Source organism: Micropterus salmoides, unplaced genomic scaffold (genome assembly GCF_014851395.1).
Source record: "Micropterus salmoides isolate LMB-PRFRI ecotype aquatic unplaced genomic scaffold, ASM1485139v1 Ms_hic_scaffold_12, whole genome shotgun sequence".
NCBI classification, from domain to species: Eukaryota; Metazoa; Chordata; class Actinopteri; order Centrarchiformes; family Centrarchidae; genus Micropterus; species Micropterus salmoides.
Window position 1 is genome coordinate 18604564 of NW_024040263.1, and position 22417 is coordinate 18626980.

Genomic DNA, 22417 nt, shown 5'->3' on the forward strand with positions numbered 1-22417 from the left:
TTTTTGCTTGAAATATGCTTAATCATGAAAATGCTTTTATATGTTGATCTATGAGTTGACTAACTAAGTAATTTATCTAAATGTTGCATTGTTTGCTAAAATCATGATTATAACGCTTGAGGAAATTAGTAATGAATAGTCTTGCACAATGTTACAAGCTAACTGTGACCAGCAGACTCTGCTCTGCCTTTTTTAAACCCAATTCAAGATGGCAGCACCCTTAAAATGAAAGCTTGTGTGCCACAGTGGTAGAGATGCTGGCTGTAGCTGAACAGATGGAGGCAAACGCCAGTTCCTATGGATTTGTTTATTGAAATCAGATTGAGGCCTTCACTTAACGAATGATTTCAGCCCCGACTGACTGATTAGTGATGCTCTATTCAGGGTCCTATTGAGATGGTATTCCCGTCTTGCAGTTCAGCCCCACCAAAACGGACCAAAACAGCATCACAGCTACAATGAATATGCTTTATTTTCCTTTTACAAAAACAAACAGAAAAGTTACCGTCTAGAAATACAGGTATACAAGAAATAATATGATGGGAGTATTTGCAGCTGAATGCCTGGTTGCCAACAGCCAGCTGGATGATAAAAACAAAAAATGAGTTAACTACTTGTGGATGATAAAGCTTCCAACCAAAAGAAATCCCGTGCAGCGCGTTTCCTAAAATAACTTCAGTACTGAGCCTTCAGCCGTGAGTGGTCACAGGCAGGGGGAGATCTTAGTACAAACATAATTTTGGGAAATGCAGCTGCCGAGGGCTCCGCATCTCATGTGGTTATCGTACTGGAATACTGATTTTGACCCAACAGGTTATTATGAAGAGGTACACAGAGAATATGATATGAAGCGCAGCAAAAATACAAAAGGAAGGGAGGGAGAAAAGGTTCTTGGTGTACTGGTTTCATCTGATTTAGTGTTTTGTTTCACATTTGTGATGAAATAGTTTGCCCATTATGTTCTTATTTAGTGTCTAAGGCACTTTTAAAGAAACATGCTGTTAACAGGAGCAGGACAAAGGAGTCTGCCGCAGACAACCATCCTGACATGCAAGTCCAGAATAAAGTCACCTACAATACCCACACTGTAACTACACCATTTGGGTGGGAGATTCTGGTGTGTTATGCTAGCAGCAGCTAATGTAGCCTCAACTATATGTATGGAGGAGTGGGCTACAGAGGTCTGGTAAGCTCCCTTCTTGGTCCACACAACTTAGTCTTAACTTGGAAAACTGGTGAAAAAGCAGTTGTCGTGGGACTGTAGCAGTTTAAATTTCCACTTTTTCTGAGTACTTTAAAGACTTCTCATCCATGCTGTCTTAAAAGTTAAATGTTAAAAAGTCGTTTTTATTGTGCAACAGAATGAATTTTTTTTTTTTTTTAAATCCAAATGGTTTGAAGAGTGAGGATTTGAAATGCCTTTCAGTTAGTGGCATTAAAGGATCTTTTGGGTTTCCAAAGATCAGCAGGTATTTGTTTAGAAAAACTGAAGCTTTAGCTCTGTGACTCAAATGTAATAATAATACAAACTGAGGCACAAATGTTGAAATGTACTGAAGATTTCTCTACATCAGATGACATGTTTTACCTAAGCTGTAACCATTTTAGTGTCACATTGAAAACATGGACTGAGTGCCACTTCAGTGCTTCCAGTAAGAGCTCCCTGTTGGTGTCCAGTTTAAAAATTCAAAACATCTTTCGCAGCTCACGACAATCCACAGGAGAGGACAATAAAAAGCCAAACACAAAACGGGTTCGCTGTGGGATTCCTAGTTATAACCCAGCTACACATTCCTTCACTAAATGTTGAGATGAAGACAAAATAAAATACCCTTTTTTTTTCTTCACAGTAATACACTTTCAATTCAGAGTCCTTGTTTTTCTATTGCATGTCCCGAGATGTTAGTCGTTCCTGTAGTGCTGTAGTGTAGAAACAGTCTGTACATCAGAGGGAACCTCATGCAGTCTAAAGGCCACACTGAGCTCGGGTTCGGGCTTCCTCCATTTTGAAAGGTCAGTCTGAGCACTGAGAAGGAGGGAGTGTGTCAGCTATGAGATGGCTTTTACTTAACTAGTGAGCAGAACACTTACACAACAACAGTGAAATACGTTTCCTTGTAATCCTGCATTTCCAGTATGGAGTGCATTCACATACATTACATAATTGATGTGTGTACACCTCCACCAACATCACACGCAGAGGTTCATATGTATAAAAAGCACTTTGCACCTATGCATACTTTCTCCATAAGCTGATTAGATATCTTCACGCCCGATGGGAGGGGTGTTACGTTATGGCGCTGAGATGAATACATGGCCGAGAGACGAGCCAGGACTAGCAGCTTGCCAGAGTGGGGGGCAGAGTAAGGCAGAATTGTCCACTTGCCCCTGTGACTCTCCAGGACTGGAGGCTTTACGTCGGGGGAGGGCGGTGGATTTTCCCTGCAGTGTTAACTGATACAAAAAGGGTAGAGGCGGGCTGCCAGGCTTACTCCGCTCAGCTTTACCAAAAACAGCTCATTGCTCCAATCTTCTGTCCAGTCGGTGGTTTTGAAATGTTTAAGACGATAGTAACGCAGAGGATTTTTAAAAAATTTTTTTTTGGACTGGAGATGCAGGTCACAGGTGGATGAGATGAAGGTGAAGTGGGTCAGTGGCGGGGAGAGGGGGGAAAAAGCGAGGAACGGGAGGGTTGCTGTGTCTACTCGGCGTTGGAGGTCTGCGTCTCATTGAAGTCGCCGGCGCGGCTGTCGGCGTCGTCGTCCGACATGTCGGCGGAGGCACCGTCCAGGTTGAGGTTGCGGCGGCCTGAACGGCTGGAGGAAAAGCTGCTGACCGGACCGCCGCGCCTGGAGGAACAAAGTGACAAGAAAACTTCAACCTTCAAAGGAGCCGTTGTAGGAGCCATTTTAGGAAGGTCACAATTTGCTTTCCTGCATGCAGGGTGTGACGTGGGAAGATCAATACCACTTTAATGTCTGTGTAACTTACTATGAAGGTGATTAGCTTAGCTTGGCATAAAAACATGAAGTAGTTTAAATGCCTAGCTCTGTTATAGTTCAAAAATATGCCTACCAGCACTTCTAGAGCTCACTGACTAGATTCTATTGGGTTTGTTTAATAGACACAGTACACGTAAATGTTAAAATGTACAATGTAAACATTTCTGCAGATAGGCCTCTTTGTTGACTCACTGTTTGTTTCGTTTTTCACGTGTGTTGCTGTCATGCTGTTTCCTTGTCACGTAAAAATAAAATAAAGTAGAATAATAAACTTAATAGTTTGAACTTAAGTCAGATATGTCAATCCATTTATTTTCAGAACAAAAATAAAACAACTCTCCAACAAACTCTAAAGCCAGTCTTTGAACGATCAAAACCATACCTACACGCCACGCTTTCATAGTCAAAAACCCCGCATCCCGCTACGCAGCGCCACCCCATGCCAAAACACAAAATGGCTCCAACACTGTTAATTAGCGAACATTAGAATTGATGTTGTTTGAACTTTGGATAGAGTTAGGCTAGTTGTTTCCAGTCTTTGTGCTAAGATAACTTAAACTAAGCTTCCTAGCTTTAGCACCATATTTAGCATGCAAACATGAGTGGTTTTGATCTAAGTTTTGGCAAGAAAGCAAATTGACATTTTGAGAAATAAGCTTATTTCTCAAAATGTCAAACTACTGCTTTAACCAGACAACATGGCACAAGATAAGCCTTACAAATGAGCACACAAGATAAAGACATATATAAAAGTTTTGATATGTCTAACTATTACATTGGTCAGATATCTGAATTGCATTAGTTGATACCCGTGCCACTAAAATAACGTTCCAACCTTACAGCAAACACACAGCCTTGTGTCACTTATCTTTGTGGGGACCTATCCTTGATTTAACACATTCCCTAGCCCCATATCCTAATCATCACAACTACATGCCTGACCTTAACCTCATTCTAACCTGAACCCTAAAAGAAAGTCTTGACCCTCAAAAGGCCCTTTAAAACTTGCAGGATCCCGGGTTTTGGACCCCATGAATATAGCCACCCCCCACCCCTGGATGGTTGTGTCATTAAGAAATGATACATTTTTAATGTTACCCGTCGCTTAAAATTTCTATAATTGTTTCACTTGAGTTTTTTTTTTTTTTTCCATGGAAGTACGCAGAGCATCTGAGTACATCTCTAACAACGGGTTAGCAGAGTCCTCCTTGTACCTGAGGCGGTTCTTGAGGGAGTTGACCTCCCGGGTGAGACCCTCGCTGGCCTCGGTGGCGTCGTCCAGCTCCCTCTGCAGCTTCCTGCGGGAGGCGTTAGCCCGGGTGGCCTCCTCTTCTGCCTCCTCCAGTTGACGCTTCAGCTGCTTCATACGAGAGTTGGCTTTCTCCATCTGTTAGGAGGACACATGAGGAAACAGACGGAGACAGCGAGAAGGTGTGGGTGGTAGGCTGAAAACCATCCTGAGTAAAAGTTAATCGTTCCATGCGAGTCACTCTGCTTCTCACGCCTCAATACCTGCTCTTTGTACTGGTCAGCATGACGACGCTCATCCTCCACCTGAATCATCACCTCCTTCAGTTTCTTCTCCGTACGACGGACGATTTTGTTGGCTGCTGCTCTCTCCCTGGATGTTTAACAACAGAAAAAGCTGTTTATCCAACTTTATGTACTAAAAAGGGGCTAAATATTTCACCCGGAACTCACCAGCACCATAAATGTCTTCAAATGAAAGTCAAAACAGAAAATCTCTCAATGTTGCATCATTCAGATGGGTGCAAAATGTCGTCTGTGACATCTTGTGAAAACTCTTGTGAGTTTGGTCTCTTACTTTGCCTCCTGCTCCAGCTGGTCCTCCAGCTGCAGGATCTTGGCCTCCAGGGCAGTTATGGAAGCCTTAAACAATTGACTTGACGGTCCCCTCCTGCTCCGCCAGCTTTGCTTTCAAGTCCTGCGTTTATAATACGTGACTGTTAGCATCATGAGCATTATAAAGATGTATCCTTTTCATTGTAATCCCTACATGTTAAGTGTTTTCACAATTGATGAGAAAAGCAAACCAAACAACAGAAGGCGTGATGCGAGCATGTACAGAGAGCCTCGACAAAATAATTAAGTTAGTAAATTACAATTACAAAGTCAAGGCAGGCAAGACATTAAACTGAATTTAGTACTTTCACGTTGAGGTGTTTTAATCACTGACATTCAACTCGTATACAAAGCTGACATTTAATGAGGCTTCTGATGTTTTATCCAACCTCCGCTATACAGTGCCGCGCATGAACGTGCTAATTTTTTGGTGAACTGAATGCATCTGTTTGCAACTACGGAACGTGAGCGTTGTTATCTCCTGCAAGACAACCTGGCATGCTGAACAGCTGCTCCACCTAATCCTGTGACCCATTCTGTTTCTAAACCTGAATAATGATCTGTTTTCCTAAACCTAACCAAACTGTTCCCAACATTAAACACGTGTTAGAGGGCTCAACAGCTTCTGTGACCCATTTAGGTCACACAACTAATTTGAATGGAAGCATCTGACCAGTCTTAGGGAAATATCTGCTGGTGAATGATAATTACAAGAAACCATTAACAAAGGGTAAGGCCAAAAGCCGCAAAGTTCCAAGTCAAACTCCCATCTTTTAGTGAAGGGGAAAAAAAAACCCAGAAAAATTGGGTCTGTGAACTTCAAAATTCAAAGTTCTATGAACATGAACTTTTAATTTTAATCTGTGTAAACTGAATGTTCACTCTTGTGAAGTGTGAACTTGCACAACACTGTTCATATATGCTAATGTCTTAAACCTTGTTCTGCCGCTCCATCTGCTGCCGAGCGTTCTCACTCTTCTGCGTGGCGCTGCGCTCTCTGGCCAACTCAGCATTCAGGCTGTCGACCTGAGAAACAGAAATGGTGAGAGAGGGATGGTAGAAGCACAAGTGATGGGAGGAAAGGAAAGACGGACGTAGAGAGAGGGACACGTTAATGCGCTGTGTACTTCATGATTTTAATTGGAACAGTTTAAGAACATTTGTTCTGTAAGACTGTCAGTGAATGAGGATGTTGACACAGTCCTGACTGACCTGAACATCTGTACTCGTGTTCATTGTTATCTTTTCGTCTCGTGCAACATTAATGGAATCAATCCATTCTCACACCAATGATTGTTGCTTTTAACTTGTGTAGTCAGTTTACCTGTAAGGTGGACTTCCTGAAGCGGTCGTTGAGCAGCTCCATGTTGCCCTGCTTCTCCTCCAGCTCCTCCTCCAGCTGGGCGATACGAGCCTCCAGCCTCCTCTTCTCTTCCAGCAGAGACGACCTGACACACACAAACGCATTTTTATTCAGATCTCTCTAATTTTCAGTAAAGCTATTGCTGTGCCTCTTGTTTTTTTTTTAAATCAGTACAAACAAGGTGACACTGACTTTCCAGAAGCACTGTTGGAGATCTCATCAGCCAGCTCGTCCCTCTCCTGTTCAGCATGTCGACGGGCCCTCTCCGACGCTGCGTGGTCCTACACACAAAACACTGGGCTCAGTATGGAGAAGATCTCGTGTGATCTGTACTGCCATTCATCAAGTAAATCAATACATCAGATATGGTAATAAAGTCTGACTGGAACAACTCTGATAAACAGCTGATAATCATTCTTTCCGTAAGTCTGTCACTTTGCTTGTCAAAAATAATAAGCTTGTCAACAGCACATACAAGCTGATCTCTTAACTCCAAGTAATTTTCATTTTAAAAGACAGTCTGGACCTCCTGTAGCTGTAGGATTTCAGCTTCTAGGCTCTTGAGTTTCTTTTCGTTTTCCTTGGACTGGGTGAAGATCTCGTCCCTGGAGGCTCTGGCCTCCTCCAGCTCCCTCTGGAAGTCCTTCATCTGAGCCTGCAGAACAGAAACAATGCGGCCCAAGTCAAAGGCTGACACAGCAGAAAAGTGATCTCTCAGGCCAGGGGTTTGGCAAACTGTGTGAGGCTTGCAGGTGCATTTCAGTGTAAAAACAGGAAGTTAGTTCTGGCCCACTTATCAACACGGTCAGCAGTTGCAGCGGTAGCGGTTGACAGACAGATCATGGAGGCATTTCAGGAACTTTAAAACCTTTAGCACAGAGTTATAACTCAGTCAAAGGGCAAACAGACATAAACCCCCCCCACAATTTTTAGATTCATGGTTACTTAAACTTTCTGAGGATATCATTATTTCAGATGTTCACTGTGAATAAATATCCATAAATTGCTCAGAAATCATAGAAGGCTCCTCTAGAACTAAGTTTTACTCAGTGTTGAAGTATCTCAGTGATGGCTGTCTGTACATCCATGGGTACATTGCAAACAGAAATGGTTAGTAGCTAATTTGACGGACTTTTAATGGGGCCAATTTGCTAAAATGTAAACAAATATAGGCTAAAAAAGTTGTAACCCATCGCTTTACTCACGGACTCTATTATACTTCCTGTTTCTATCCCCCAGATAATCACCAGCAACGAGCTGTAGATCCAAAACTTAGAGCATGATTATCCTCCAACAGAAGTAAGACAAACCTCCAACAGAAGTAAGACAAAGAATAATGAATGTGTAAACCTTTTGGAAAGCAACTTTGTCTGAGGGGTGACCCAGGGTCAGACTCTGACTCAGGCAGGAGTGTGTAGCCTACCTGTAGTTTTCGGAGCTGTTTAATAGCCTCGTCTCTGCCTTTGTTAGCGGCTTCGATCTGTCCCTCCAGCTCGTTCAGATCCATCTCCAGCTTCTTCTTGGCGGCGACAGCCAGAGTTCTCTGCTTCCTCTCGTCCTCCAACTCTGCTTCCATCTCACGCACCTGCAGGAGCAAAACAACACACAACATGTCGGGTTAAACAATGTGTTTCAGCACTCATTCAACACATTTCTGAAGACAAATATAAAAATATACGGAGCCAACTGATTATGGTCATTCCATCTACCTGTTTGACAAGCGCCCTCTTCTTCTCCTCTCCCTGCTCATCTTTGGCCTGCAGGTCTCGGTCGAACTGGGCCTTCATGGCCTGCATGTTGACCTCCAGACGCAGTTTGGCGTCCTCTGTGGCCTGCAGCTCATCCTCCAGCTCCTCCAGCTGAGTTCTCATCTCCTCCACCTGTTGCTCCAGCGTTCGCTTGGACTTCTCCAGTTCATGGACCTGTACGCAGCAGAAACAAAACAAGCTGGAGATCCTCAACCATCCATCGGTGGATTTCCATACAGAATAATAATTTTTGAGATTTGAAAGTATAGTATAGCTAATATAAAAATGATCCTGGCTGATCAGCTTCATTTCAGCTGTAAATCTGAATACATCAAATCTGGAGACGTCCATCTGCTGATTAGTGTCTGATGGATTTCATTTGGCATTCAGCACTCACGTTCTTCCCAACGTCATCCTTGGAGCTCATCAGGTCCTCCATTTCAGCCCGGAGTTGCTTGTTGAACCTCTCCAGTTCCTCTTTGGCCTCCAAGGCCTCCTCCAGAGCTCTGGCCATAGACAGAGCCTTGGTGTCCTTCTCTCTGGCCTCAGCCTCCGCACGATCACGCTCCTCAGCATAACGAGCCGAGATGGTCTTTTCCTCAGCCAGCAGCTGGTGTAGACAAAGAAAAAATGGTCTTCAAAACACTAAAAAACATCTTACCTCAATATATCTCTTCTAAGACAGTCAAGTGTACCTGGTCAAACTTCTTCTGTTTCTTTTCGAGGTTCGAGACTATCTGTCTCTGGTGGTCCAGGTCCACCATCAGGTCGTCCAGCTCCTGCTGCAGCCGGTTCTTTGTCTTCTCCATCTTGTCCATGGCCATGGTCTTCTCCTCCAGACGCTGGCTGGTCAGCTCCACGTCCTTCTGGAGTTTTCTCTTCACCTCCTCAAGGCCATCCATGGATGCCACGTCCTCCTCGAGCTTCTTCTTTGTCTCAAACAGCTACAGGAAGTTTTTTTTTTTTAATTAGTGAATCCATAAAGATGATACAACATTTCAACAAGTCATCATCTTGCTTTCTTGTGGCTGTATTGCATTATACTAACTGGTGTTTCTATTGTTTAGTCTAGCCTAACTAATCTAAATGTGGTGGACAAAATAATAGAAACACCTGTAAAAACATTACAACCTTCATGAAGGTAGCATTTACTACAGGACTGCTGTATTAGTTTTATCTAGGTGTACCTAATAAACTGGCAACTGAATGTAGTTATAGCTATAACAAATAACATATCTGGTAGGATTTTGAACTTTACTGTGAGCCTAACATACATAACGTATTTATTTACTAACCTCACTGTGATATTTAAAAAATATTCCTATGATCTCATTAGTATTTGTATTCCACATTTATCTTGGTGTGAAAGTTAAACAGACGCTGGCTTACTCTTAATCTTTAATCTTTCTCAAAGGGGAATGAAATGTGTATAAACCTCTGTTGGTTTGTTTGAACAACAGACTTACATGATGGGGACTTGATCCTGTGCTTGTGCTTTTACTGCTGTGCTGTTTGGCAAATGTCCAGTAACATGCACTCCCTTCGTTCAACTTGTGTAACAACTCTCTTGTCTACATATCCTTGTTAATCTGAACCACACATCTTGAACTGAGGTCAGATTTTCATCTCCTGGGATCTTTTAGTTTATTGCAATGCTTCACGTTGTGTGAAACTGAACGAATGTACCTGAGCATGCACTGTCTGCAGCTGTTTCTCCAGGTTGTGTCGTGCCTCCTCATCCTCCTCCTGCTGCTCCAGCAAGGTGTTCTTTTCCACCTCCAGCTGGCGGATTTGGCCGCTCAGGTTCAGCTTCTGACGTGTCTCCTCCTGCCGCAATTCCTACACACCAGACCGCAACCAGAAATGCAGAAAAGCAGGGAAGACATACGTCATGCCTTAGTACAACAGATACATGTCATGTGTTAATAAGTGGGGTGTGATCACAATGCAAGAACACATCTTTAAATACACAAAAGAAATCCGGGTACGGTGGATTTTCGAACACACGAAGCTTCAGGAAATATTAAATTGTGTTTTTGAAATGTTCTGGCAGGGAAAGCTGCTAGGTGGTGCATTAATTAGTTAAGATTTGAGAAAACGCTGACCTGCCGATCTGTGTAGCAACTGTGTGTGGAATATTACAGGAAAGGTTCGTCATTTGGCGGGATTTTTAACTGTAAGCAAATTATTTAAAGTGACACAAAAATAAAAAAAGGAAAAATGTATTGATAGTGCATTTTAGCCAGGGAACAACACCAGACTAATTGGTCTAACTGCTTCAGATTTAGTACAAGACTAACCCACTGTTGTGGGGCTCAGCCACATGTGTGTTTCCACAAAATAAATAGTGAATTTTGCGGAGTCAGCATTTGCCAGCGTTAAATTAATTAACACCTTGAGCTGACTGTTCCAGATCTAACTCTCTCTGGTTAAAATCACCATATAAAACCTGTAGATTTATTTAATGTGATGTCTTTATGTTGTTTACATTGTTCTAATGGCATTCTTGATCCATCGAGGTGTTTAGACTTCAGACTAAACTATGTAGACAAATATTTGATATCTTTTTTACTCTTAAGCTGATGATACACAGAGCAACTTTTAGAGCAATCGTACAGGGCAACGTTGCCGTTACTGGTAATGAGTAGAGGTCGACCGATTAATCGGCCGATTTTTGGCATTTTTTAACATAATCGGCATCGGCCAATATCCAAGTATATCAAGCCGATTATTAGGCAGGCGCATCTGTGGGCAGCCTTGTGTTGTCGTGGAACACATGTTTGACGCGCGCTGCCGCTAGAGTCATTTTCCAGCCGAGTGAGCAGCAGACCTCATCCAGTGCCTAAGGAGCTAACGGTAAGGATTCAATTCTTATTACTCCTTTATATTTAATTAAAAACTTTTGATATGTTACTGCCAACTTCGAGAAAAAACCTGAATAAGACACATGACATTCGGCTAATTTGGATCGTAGTTGAAGTTGCATTATCACAGAAGAGTGCTATCATGTCACAATAAGTAAGCAATAATTTTGCAATTACAGAGTGAATCTGAGACTTTTATTTGTTCTGTTTGTGTGTCTTATATTTGAGAGGGTTGTCACTCAATGCAGAGAAATAAGTAATAAAAAAGAGACCAACGCACTATAGGCTAGTGACAGACTGGCTTTGCTTTGCTAACGGGTAGCTACAGACAGACCCGGTGCTAATACGGCACTGGAACCTTAACGACCGTTATCTACCGCACCGAATATCAACGCGGATTTCTGTGCTTCAGTTCGGTGCAAATAGAGGTTAAAAACCAAGCAAATACCGGCCAAAATAAATCGGCAGCATTAATCGGCCATCGGCCGACCCGGATTTCAAAAGATCGGCATCGGCGTGAAAAAAACCATATCGGTCGACCTCTAGTAATGAGTAAAGATTACTACCGTAATCCCCCTCCCCCACCACTCCGCCACCTGCCCCGCACCGCTGCTATCCGTTCAAAACATAGTCGGACTTGCCACTAGTAACATTACCCAACAACATTGCTTAAAAATTTGCTCTGTGTATCATTAGCTTTACAGTGATTAGTGATTCTGGATAAAGTTGCCTGAAGTTTTAAACTTGGTTCCACAGAAAGGTTGTCGTTGATGCCATCTTTCATACCTCTGAGTCTTGCAGTTTGCTGTTCAGTTTGTCAACTTCCTTGGCCAATTTGAGCCCCTTCTTCTCTGATTCTTCCAGCAAAGCGGACACATTGTCCAGCTCCGTCTAATAAAAGACAAATGGGAAAATATTAACACATCCCAGAAACTGCAGCTGTTGTCCTTGGAACTTTAATTCCTGCTAAAACATCCTTTGGGTTTCCCCGAGTAATCTTGGTCTGTATCCCTTAATAATTTCTGTGGAGGTATTTTACCTGGAGTTTGTGCGAGCGTTCAGCCAGCTCTGCCTTGGCCCTCTCTACCTCGGTGGCCCTGGTCACAAACTCCTGCAGCTGGGTCTCCAGTTTCTTCCTCTTGTGTTCTGACTCCATCTTTGTCTGCTGCAGACTCTTCACCTCACAGGCCATCTCTTTGTTGTCACTTTCCAGACTCTGCTTATTCTTCTCCAGGTTGGCTTTGAACTGCACAGAACAAAAAAATAATGCTTTCCTATCACGCAGCTGATAAAAGACTAATGTATACCATACCAGGTATGACCCACTCACCCTCTTGGCCTGTTCCAGCTGTTCGGACACTTCTTCCAGCGCTGTGGCGTGCCTCTGTCTCATTTCCTGGATCTGAGCCTCGTGGTTTTTGGTCTCCTCGTCAATGGCCTTCTTCAGCTCTGCCACCTCTTGCTCTCGCTTGGACCTGGAGTTCAGACACAATCTTGATAAAATCCCAATTAAATGTCCAACAAGCAGTGAGCATGTTATATCATAGGTCGTACCTTTGACGAATGAAAGAGGGAAAACAATAGGGGTTCGAACCACTAAATAAATTCTATGTGGCAAATATTGAACACTGCTTAGTGTTAATGTCATGTGTAAATAATATATTAACAAATAAAAGTTACACTTCTCTCTTCAAAGATTATGTCTCAATGCATGAAAGTCAAGAGAACTTTAGCTCTGCACTTATATAGCATTGCCGAACTCACGATGGGCAGAACCAGAGATATAGTCCGTTCTTCTTCCTAGTCAAAACCTGGTTGCCTACATTACCCACAATGCAACACGACAGCAGGCTGTTCGGAAGGAGAGTCAGGTTTGTTATGCTAATAGCAGCTAATGTAGCCGTGAGCCTCAAGGAGAGATCAGAAGGATGCTGCAGAGGTCTGGCAAGCTAATTTCTGTCCATCCATTTTATAAGTTGAAGTCCTCAGCTCAGCCGACACTGACTCAGCTCCCTTGCCAGGCAAAAAAAGGCTTTATATAACTTTTTTCCACATATGCAGTAGTACTCCCCAAGACCTGTGAACAGACTTGATGTGTAAAATCTGTGGACTTCCCCTTTTTCATCATTGATAAACAAGCTTTAAACAAGCACCTAAGCTCCTGCTGGGCAGCCGTAGTATCCAGCGTGTCCTCAAGCTCTGTCTTCAGAGCCTCGAGCTCCTCACTCAGGTCCCTCTTAAGCTTTTCAGCTTTAGTTCGACACATCTTCTCTGACTCCAGATCCTCCTGAAGCTCAGCTAGCTGGGCCTGCAGCTCCCGAACCTGCTTCAAGGCGTTGTTCTTCTGGACGGTCTCCTCATTACTCCTGGTTGAGACACAAAGAACACAAGTCAGTTTCACAAAGTAGACTCTAACCACGCTTCCTCGTAATAAAAACAATGAAAACATCTACTTAGCTTAGACCTCCAGCTGAGGATCTGAATTTCCAAAGATTTCTTCTATAGTTTATATCTCAGGTAAAGTCAATGTGGGGTTTTTTTTTTTAACTGTTTACTATTTAGTTTTATCATAAGAATCTAGAGTGAGAATATTTTGGTCCTCAAAATAATACACTTCAACTGGAGCCTCCACTCCTTTTTAGAGCTTACTCTTGAACTGATACTTAAAACCCTTTCTGGTCTTCACCTTTTAAACAAAAAAACTTCAACAACTTCCACTGCTGATTCACAACTGCTTTCAGGACTTCCACTTCAATTGACCCTGTAATCACCCACACTTCATCTGACATTTCCACTCCTTTCAACCTTCACTTTAAGCAATTCTTAAACTTTTCTCAGATCTCACACTTTAAAGGGGCATTATGTAGTTTTCAGCGACCACTAGCGGAGCGGTTCTAAGATTGCAACCAGGTGTGTGCTCGTACGCGTGCTCGTTTGAACTCATAAACGAGCATAATCCGAAACACAACCACTTTCATACAGAAATACAATAAACGCAGGAACACCAGCATGCTGGCTGTGGCTTTTCTTCAGACATGTTCAGGCTCTGTTAATTCAACGTTCCCGTCTCAGAGGCAGATCAACACCGGCGGCGTACCTTTCATTCAGCGCAGCGAGCCGCATATCGGCACAATACTCCCGAAAAAAGGCAGAGTGACAGCGGCTATAGACAGACAGGGAGAACAGACAGAGCTGGAAACTCGGGTAAACTCCCACTGCAACGTTACAGTAATAGTTGTATCAGCTGCATGCAGAACTAATCCATGCTCGTTACATGATAACGTTACATTTACTGCATTTAGCCGACGTGCTACATCGTTAGCTCGCCTGCTGCTTTCAGTAACTATCTTTACTTTCTGTGAATCTGTCAACGGAGGCTCAGCAGTGTCAGCACAACTACATGTATTGGATGATAATGAAACGGTTAGTGAGCTGGACTGAATATTATAATGCGATTGTGTCACACTTTATAACATTTAGACCGCAGTAAGTAACTTTACTGTAACTAGTGATAGTGGATGGCTCTTCTTTGTGTTGTTGTGGCCGTTTTGTTGCAGTGTTTTGTGTTATGTGGGTCACGTTAGTTACAGCGAGTGAGAGGTGGAGAAGCTGTGTACCTGAGTAACGTTATTGGTAAAATCCATAGACTGTATATAAAAACCACAATAAACACAAACGGAGTGTTACGAAGCAAACAGCGGCAGGTCCGAGCTACTGTAGCGTTAGCTGGCTGCATCACTATAGGCTAACGTTAGTCAACAAATCGCTCCACATTTGCATTTTACCGTTACATCCTCTCTTCAGGCTAAATCATCAGTGGCACACAGAATAGTAACACGGGTCACGTTAGCTTTCCATATTACTTCACCAACTAACGTTATACAACTTTGGACCAGATCACATTAGCAACTGTTCAGCGTTAGCCGGCGAGCTAACGTGACTTTCTCTGCGTTTCTCCAGCTTTACTAATACTCACTTTGTTCTTACTCGACATCACCTGATGAACCTGTTTGGTCTGATGGGCTTCAGCACATAAACCTTTATTGTTGTTTTGTATCCTTACGTGGAGCCTTTGTTTTGCTTTGAGCCGGTTGTTTTATGGTGTTAGTGGACTGCATGTCGTTAGCTGCCGTGTTGTTGCTGTAGTATGAAAGAGGCTCGGGAGCGCGTACAGAGCTGAATCCGACCTGGAGACCCCACATTAAAAGCAGAATAGTGGCTGATGCAAGCAACGGAGAAAACAGGCGTGTGCTTCACTTCTAAGTGAGTTTTGAGCCCATTGACAATAAGGCAATGGCAATTTGATTAATTTCATTGAAAAACTTACATATAGTCCCTTTTAACATGAAATGTTCATCTTCTGTCAGCACTCTCATTTTAACCGCCACTTCTACTTCTTTCAGTTTTTTTTAGTTATTTCAGATTTTTCAACTAAATATTTAACTAAATATTTTTAGCAATAAGCAAACATAAAATAGATTCATACAGTTTATTCATTTATATTTAGTATTTTTCAGTTTTAATATTTTAGTTTTGTCTTTTTTATATGAGGATATTTCGGTCCTCAAAAAACACAAGAACAAAGGGATGTAAATGTTTGTTGTAATTATTTAAACTTATTGTCTATATAAAGTAACAACCTGTACATTAAATGAAAGTCAAGTCAATGATGTAATTTATTTGAATGAACTTAGGCCTCCAGTGCACACAGGGTGGCAGTGTGGTGAACTGTTCACTGCTGAAGCTGTGCACTTAAATTGTGTGTGTGTTCTGTCAGAAGATCAACAGAGTAATAATTTGTTTGCTGTAGTAAAAAGTAAAATTCGTGTTGGCTGCAACAACCTTAACATTCCTCTCTTACTTAGAAACCCAGCAATCAAACACACTGAATATCATAATGATTAAGTTATATAATTAACATAATGCCACAGTGTTTGATGAAGGCACTAATGACCCACATAAAAGTAATTCCCCGTTTTCCAAACAATTATAACAATTGTTCTCAGAATAGCTGCTGAATTCAAAATGAGGCACACCAAGTTTAATGACAGCTTAATTATCTGGGGCTGTGAATAAACTGATGATTTCTGCGTGTGAAATTAGCCAGACAGACATTGACCCCCACAGTCTGGACGATTGGCCTGGTGTAAGGAGGAAACTACTGAGACACCACATTAAAATGATCTCAGCTGACCTTCAGAGCAAAGACCTCCGCAGTTGTTTACCTCATCTGCATGCAGTCTTGTGACGGCTAAATGGGAATGTAATTAACATTATGCCTAGAATATCTTTCCCCGTGTGGAAAATCAGGATAAACGGAGGAGCTAAATTAAGAAAATATTTTGTTGCAGGGATAGAGTGGTAAGACGCTTGTCTTCTACAGCTGTAACTGGTAACGTTTTTCACAATCAGGACATAAAAGACAAAAATCTTCTGACTTCTTAATAGTTGACTCCTCCACTGCTCCATTGCTTCTTGTGGAAAAAACGCTCCAAAGCCCAGGACTGAGAGAATCAATCAACATCAATCTGCCTGTAATCAGACACGGCTGCCTCAAAGAGAAAAGGTCTCAGCCGGTGTCGCCGAACACAAACACTGCAGCTGGGCGCAGGGAGTAGGCTGACTTAGCAGACGTTAGCTGCTTTAAGTCAGAGTCAACTCAGTGTTATCTTTGTTCTAACATCTATTTTAGGTCTTCCTATTGACTGGGCTGTACCACAGTGTGGAGTGCAGCGGTCATGGAGGTGAGATGTACATCACTAGTGAAGTGCTGTAAGTGAAGCTGCACATTACACACTGAAAAGAGCAGTTTAGGTTTGTAGTGATGCGAGTTCTGAGGAGTACATCTGCCTCATAGTGGCTGTAAAAACACTTCAGTGAACTGTATGCTTCAGCACGAGGCTTTTGATTTACTACACGTGGATAAATAATTCAAATGCTGTCGTTTAGCTGAAATAATGTCTGCATCATTGCAAAGGCTCAAATATGAATACTTTTGTACATTTGAATGTCATGTTAAATTTAAAAGCCAAGAGGTAAGGCACATTATCATCAGGTGCTTCAGAAATGTTAATAAGCTTGAGGCCAAACACTTCATATCTTTGAGCTTCCAGTCAATGAACAGCCACTGAACAATAAATTAAATGATATAATAGCATTTGCTTGACTGTTGGCAAAAAGAGGTAATATATTAAACTGGAATTCAGCAGCCACCTCTAAGGCAGCCGTCTGGCCTAAAGATGTTTGTTAGTTTCATTGCACTGATCCAACACATACTTACTTACTACAAATTTAATTCCTCTAGATTTTCTCGTTATATCTTCTCTTCCGTTTTCCCCAGTTTTTGTGGAATCATGTTTTGAAATGAGCTGACTGTCAGTATTTTTGTAGCATGTCAGCTGCAATTGTGCTTACAGGCTGAGAGGGAGTGTAAGAGGTAATGGGGAAAAAGAGGCCTATGTGTTGACAGCTTTAAGATAAACCTAAAAAAAATACTAGTGCTGAGCACCGATTAAAAAATTTAATCACGATTAAAGTAAGCCGCAGACCTCAGATGAAAATGTACACACGTGCGTTTGTTGTACTCCTGGTTGGGCCGTGAGTTTGGGTTGTAAAGTCACAGTCAGGAGTTAACTGGCACAGCTGATCCCAGTACCGTTGGGAAGGGGGGGTCGCCGCCAAGCAAAAGTACTTCTTAAACGATGAATCAGTGAAATAATCTGATTATAATAGAAGCTTTGAGTACTAAAATCATTGTTAGCTGCAGCTCTAACTGTAATCAAATAAAATATAAAATCAAAGCTATCTGCCACTGCCAGGGCATTACCTTTTATCTAGCTTGTTAAAACAAGTTAGAGTTAAAACAAGTTAGAGTCCAGAGCCACGATCATAACAGGCACCTTCTGAGCAACAGGTTAACATATAAATCTGTTTTCCTGTTTCAGCAGAAACATTTTTCTTTTATCAGGGAGCAGCATAAACAGTCTGTGTTCAGTAGCAAGTGTCACTGTTAGAGTGAGGTGAAGGGGTTGGTTTAGCAACAAGCAGTTGCGTTCCTGTGAAACTGTTGCAGTTATGCTCGCCTCACGCCCGGCAGTTGCCAAAGTTGAATTGTCTTTAACTTTTTGTACACGACGCGCAGCACAAATCATTGGAAGAGAGACTGAGAGAGAGACTGATCCTCGCTGTTTCCAGAATCTATTACGGTTTACTAAACAGGACATCAACAGGAGGGAATTCGCACAGCAGAGCATCCCTGCAAAACTAGATGAAGGCCAATCAGGTAAAGTTATATAGCCTATAATTTTAACTTAAGTTAAATAGGCTACAGCTGTGTAGCACACTGAAGAAGCCGTTACCATGGCTACTATCCATAGAGTGCCTGCCGTTTACTCCCTGAGCGCTGTCTCCCTTTCTGATCATCGGAGAAAAGAGCAACCCCGCGGGGCCAAGCGACTATGTTGTGATTTTTAAAATGTTTCTAAGACCGACATCTTCACCAATACTAATCAGCATCCAGTGTGTAGCTATCCACTTTGCTATGGCGTTGGATCGCTTGTCTTGCTTTTGTTTATCTACTTCTCCCACATACTGCATCCAACGTAGTCTGCCGAAGCCTCCCTCCGCTGCTTGTTTGGGTGGGTGATTTGCAGGCTAATCAACATCCCACCCCTCCTGTGACCCATAGTTTGACTGTATGTGTATTCAGAGCCAGTGAGCAATGGACTTTCAAAAAATAATGATGGTGAAAACTGCGTTAACGTGAGATCAAATAATTGTCGGTGTTAATTAATTAATGTGTCAACGTGATAACACGTTAACTTGCCCAGCACTAAAACATACATACATTGTTAAAGTGCTCTGTATTCAGTGTAACTGTTTGATCAATAAAAAATTAAGAAAAGGAAAATGTTCATGCTATCACATTTAAGTGTCAAACTGAACCATGAATTCTGTAAAACCTTTCTGCCTGCTGTCCAGTCAGGATTCAAGCAAACTGAGTTTTCATAACACTGACGTCTTCAAACCTTCAATCTAATGTCCAACACCAAAATATAAGATTTGTACCAAGAGTGAACAAATCACAGCATTATTTCAGTGTCCATTACAGCATCTGCCTGTGTGTTAATATGTATATAGAGATAGATTAAAAAGCGTATGCTCATCTGCATACTAACACAATTCATCTGTTGGTATAGTAAACTATAACTGCTAAAATTCCTCAGCACTTTATATTTTGCAGAAGGTGTCTGATGCAGTCCTTTCAGTTGTGTGTACTTTCATAGGTTTGTATGTCTATGACTGACCTGGCCAGAGCAGCCTGCAGCTCCTCCTCCTTTTTGGCCAGTTGGATCTTCAGCTCCTCTATCTGAGCCTGAAGTTCCACAATCTGGTCCTGCAGGTCGGTCGTCTCAGCATCCAGTTTGCGTTTGGCCTTCTCCAGCTCCTGACGCGTTTTCTCCTCCTTCTTTAAACGCTCTGAAGGGAGGCAAAATCACATGAATCATGAACAAAATGCAAAATCAAACATAGCCATGTAATTATTAAAAAACAACTTTTGGCTAAAGTTAATCTCAAGAGTTAAATGGGCAAAGTCACAAGTTACTGAGGGGTCACACGAGGTAAGAAGAGGTCACAACACCTAATTGCTAACAGCCCGATACAACTAATGTAATCAGATTAGCTGCTTTAGCTTTAAATGCACCGGAGTTTTTTCAAACATTCCTACATACCTCAGGTCTTGGGCACTTATACAATGCCGATCAAGTCTTATGTTCAAATCATATCACCTGTACACTTTTCAGAATGTATCGTTAACAATAACAAACACATAAAAATATATCTGTCATTTATTACATTTTGTAGATTTGTACAATCTTGTATAGATGTCAGATTGTTTTATTTTATTTTAATTATTATTTTAATTCGACTGTTATATTTCATGTTTACTGTAACTTCTCATGAACTCCCATTATTCAGCAAGTAATCAAATCACAGTCACTTGCTGGAGGTCACGATAACATGGTGTGTGCACACACTGTTTTGTGGATTAAGCACGCATGGACCGACTCAAACTCCAATTCAGTGTTTTTAATTTTGACCTGATGGAACAAAAACAAATTCCTCTTCATCAGTGGCCTCAGGTACATCTTTGTTACAGTCATCAAAACCCTTCAGGAACAAAGAAACCGCTGCTCTGCACTTCACCTGACACCCAGGTGCTATTACTGTGACAGTAAGCTGATATAAAATAACTTTTTTATCATTGTGTCGGTACATATTCATACTAACAGTGACATAACAGCGCCATCGTGAGGCCAAAAAGGAAAACACTCATATCCCGCCATGACCTCCAGAATACTGTGAATAAGAAAGATAAACACTCTTCCATACTTCTCGGTCTGTAGTGATCCAACAATCTTTTTACAGAAAAACATGAGAAGAACAATTCCTTTTAACATTTTTGACACCAGAACATTGTTAAAAACAAATAGTTTGAGGAATAGCAGGATTATGTGCTTTATTGGATGAAATGAGTGAATTAGACAGAGTGAATAAGTCCCTAGTCACTGAAGACCTGAAGTATGCATTTAAAGGTTCACTCATTGTACAGCTGTAAAAGGTAAATTAAACAAAACCTTTAAACCTGTAAAAAAGACTTAATTCTTCCTCTTGCTTTGAGGACATTATCTATTCTTGACCCCATTCTACCATTTGAGCTGTTGCAACAGTGCCCACCCATCTATTACTTTGTGTCTGTTCTAGTAAATGTTCCCTGTTCTTGGACAGAAAATAGAGCCAGTAACAGCGACTTGCTGCACATCAGAGTGCCTTACCCTCCAGGTCAACCATCATCATCTCCTGCTTGTTCTTGATCTTGCCAAGGTTCTTTGCTTTCTCCTCCTCCTCCGTGAGCTGGGAGGTCATCTCGCCAATCCTGTCCTCCAGCAGCTTCTTCTCCTGTTGGGTAAAATTAAGTGTGGGTCAGACTGGAGGCCTTAAGACACAACTACTGTGCAGAGGTGAAAAGTTATGAAGACTTAAAAATCAAACTAAAGTGACCTGTATTTTGTGTTGCACTGCCTCATCCATCACCTTATACTTTTTACAATCTCAACTTGAAGGACTTACTCTGCATTCTGGTTCTTGTTTGACCCATCATATAATCCACTCACCTTGAGGAACTTGGAGTTTTGGTCTTCCAGCAGGAGAATGTCCTCCTCCATTTTCTTGATCTTCGCCTCAGCTGTCACTTTGTCCAGTTGTAGCTTCTGCCTTGCAGCTTCCTCCTCATCGAGCTGCTCCTCCAAGTCCTGTGGAGAAGAAAACACACGCATAAAGATTCATAACCAATCTAATGCGACAAGGGTGAAGTCTGAACACTGAAGTTTATAAAGTGACAAAGTAAAAACTTTAGAGTTTAACACTCACAAACTCAGCGATTTAGTGTGGTTTGATCAGATTTGTTAGACGAGACTGGAGTCAGTTCTTCGTGTATCAACCTCTATATGAATGGATTACCAGACAGAGCCAGGTCTGTCTTCCTGTGGTACTGAAATCAAATGTTTATTGTAGGGCTGACCCTGAATAGTCGAAGATTCGATGCTTCGATGGGCGGAGCCTGATTCGACTGTAAATCTCAGTCGAAGCTTCACAGCGAAACAAGGATCATGCCATTTTGGCCATATAGGGGTGCTCAACGTCTGATTTTAAATAGAACTACCAGTTTTCTCCCTATAAAGTTAATATACAGCCTATTACAATATACATTTCAATGTTTAATGCTGTAAATAAACATTTAAAAAGAAAAAAACTTTCAACAAATGTTTTTAAAGTGCGTAAATTAATCCAAAATTGTAACCCTTACTCTGGGGCGTCAGTGCGCATGTGTTGGCATAGTGTGTGTGTCTCTCAAGACTAAAGCAGAGCCATCAAAGAGGCACAAAAGAAGGAAATGTTGACAAATATTGAAAAAAACAAAGTAGCTCTCTTTCAGAAAAGCCCCAAAACATGGAAAAAACCTCTAGAGGAAACTGTGCTGTGAAAGAACTAAAGGAAAAAAAGAGCATTTTATACCATACATAGGTCAGTACAAACATGTGATTTAAATCTGGCTGAAAATATTCAAAGCAGTTACTGAACCAACAGCACTTTACGATAGTGGACTTTGGTACCCAATCAAATAGTGTGATTTGTTTTCAAATTGGGAAAACATCCAGTGGAAACCCTGAACAATTCTATCAAGAGTACAGAGGAATGTAGCACAGAAGGCCTGCAGCTGAAGATATTAAGGCCAGTTTAATCAAATTATACACAATTTAAACAAAAACAACTTCATCTTTTGTAAAGAATTCCCCAAAAAACTCATCAATTATTATTTGGCAATAGAATGCAGCAATAAATGAGCCCCGTATCTCAACACTACAGCTGATAAAATGTTGAAAAAAAATATCAACTAAGGCATAGACACCGCCTGGCCTTCGCAACAAGTGGACGCAGACAAACATGGCTACCAACAGAAGACAAGCCTGTGACCTACAAGTCATTGAGACAGAGCTTCACTTCTTCACTGAGTGC

At 41.7% G+C, this 22417-nt stretch overlaps 1 protein-coding gene across 1 annotated transcript in view; it reads right to left on the reverse strand.

The window, feature by feature from the left end:
- Positions 1–294: 294 nt before the first annotated feature.
- The window catches only part of LOC119899303 (myosin-10-like), a 67678-nt gene continuing 45555 nt past the window's right edge, over positions 295–22417 (reverse strand). Inside the window, 21 exon segments of the mRNA XM_038713829.1 lie at positions 295–2849; positions 4217–4389; positions 4515–4623; positions 4828–4901; positions 4903–4947; positions 5802–5891; positions 6190–6313; positions 6421–6509; positions 6755–6883; positions 7652–7813; positions 7938–8150; positions 8374–8586; positions 8672–8920; positions 9663–9815; positions 11627–11731; positions 11880–12086; positions 12171–12315; positions 12994–13206; positions 19147–19318; positions 20677–20800; positions 21016–21153. Coding sequence (XP_038569757.1) covers positions 2702–2849; positions 4217–4389; positions 4515–4623; positions 4828–4901; positions 4903–4947; positions 5802–5891; positions 6190–6313; positions 6421–6509; positions 6755–6883; positions 7652–7813; positions 7938–8150; positions 8374–8586; positions 8672–8920; positions 9663–9815; positions 11627–11731; positions 11880–12086; positions 12171–12315; positions 12994–13206; positions 19147–19318; positions 20677–20800; positions 21016–21153 — 3075 coding nt within the window. The 3' untranslated portion in view covers positions 295–2701.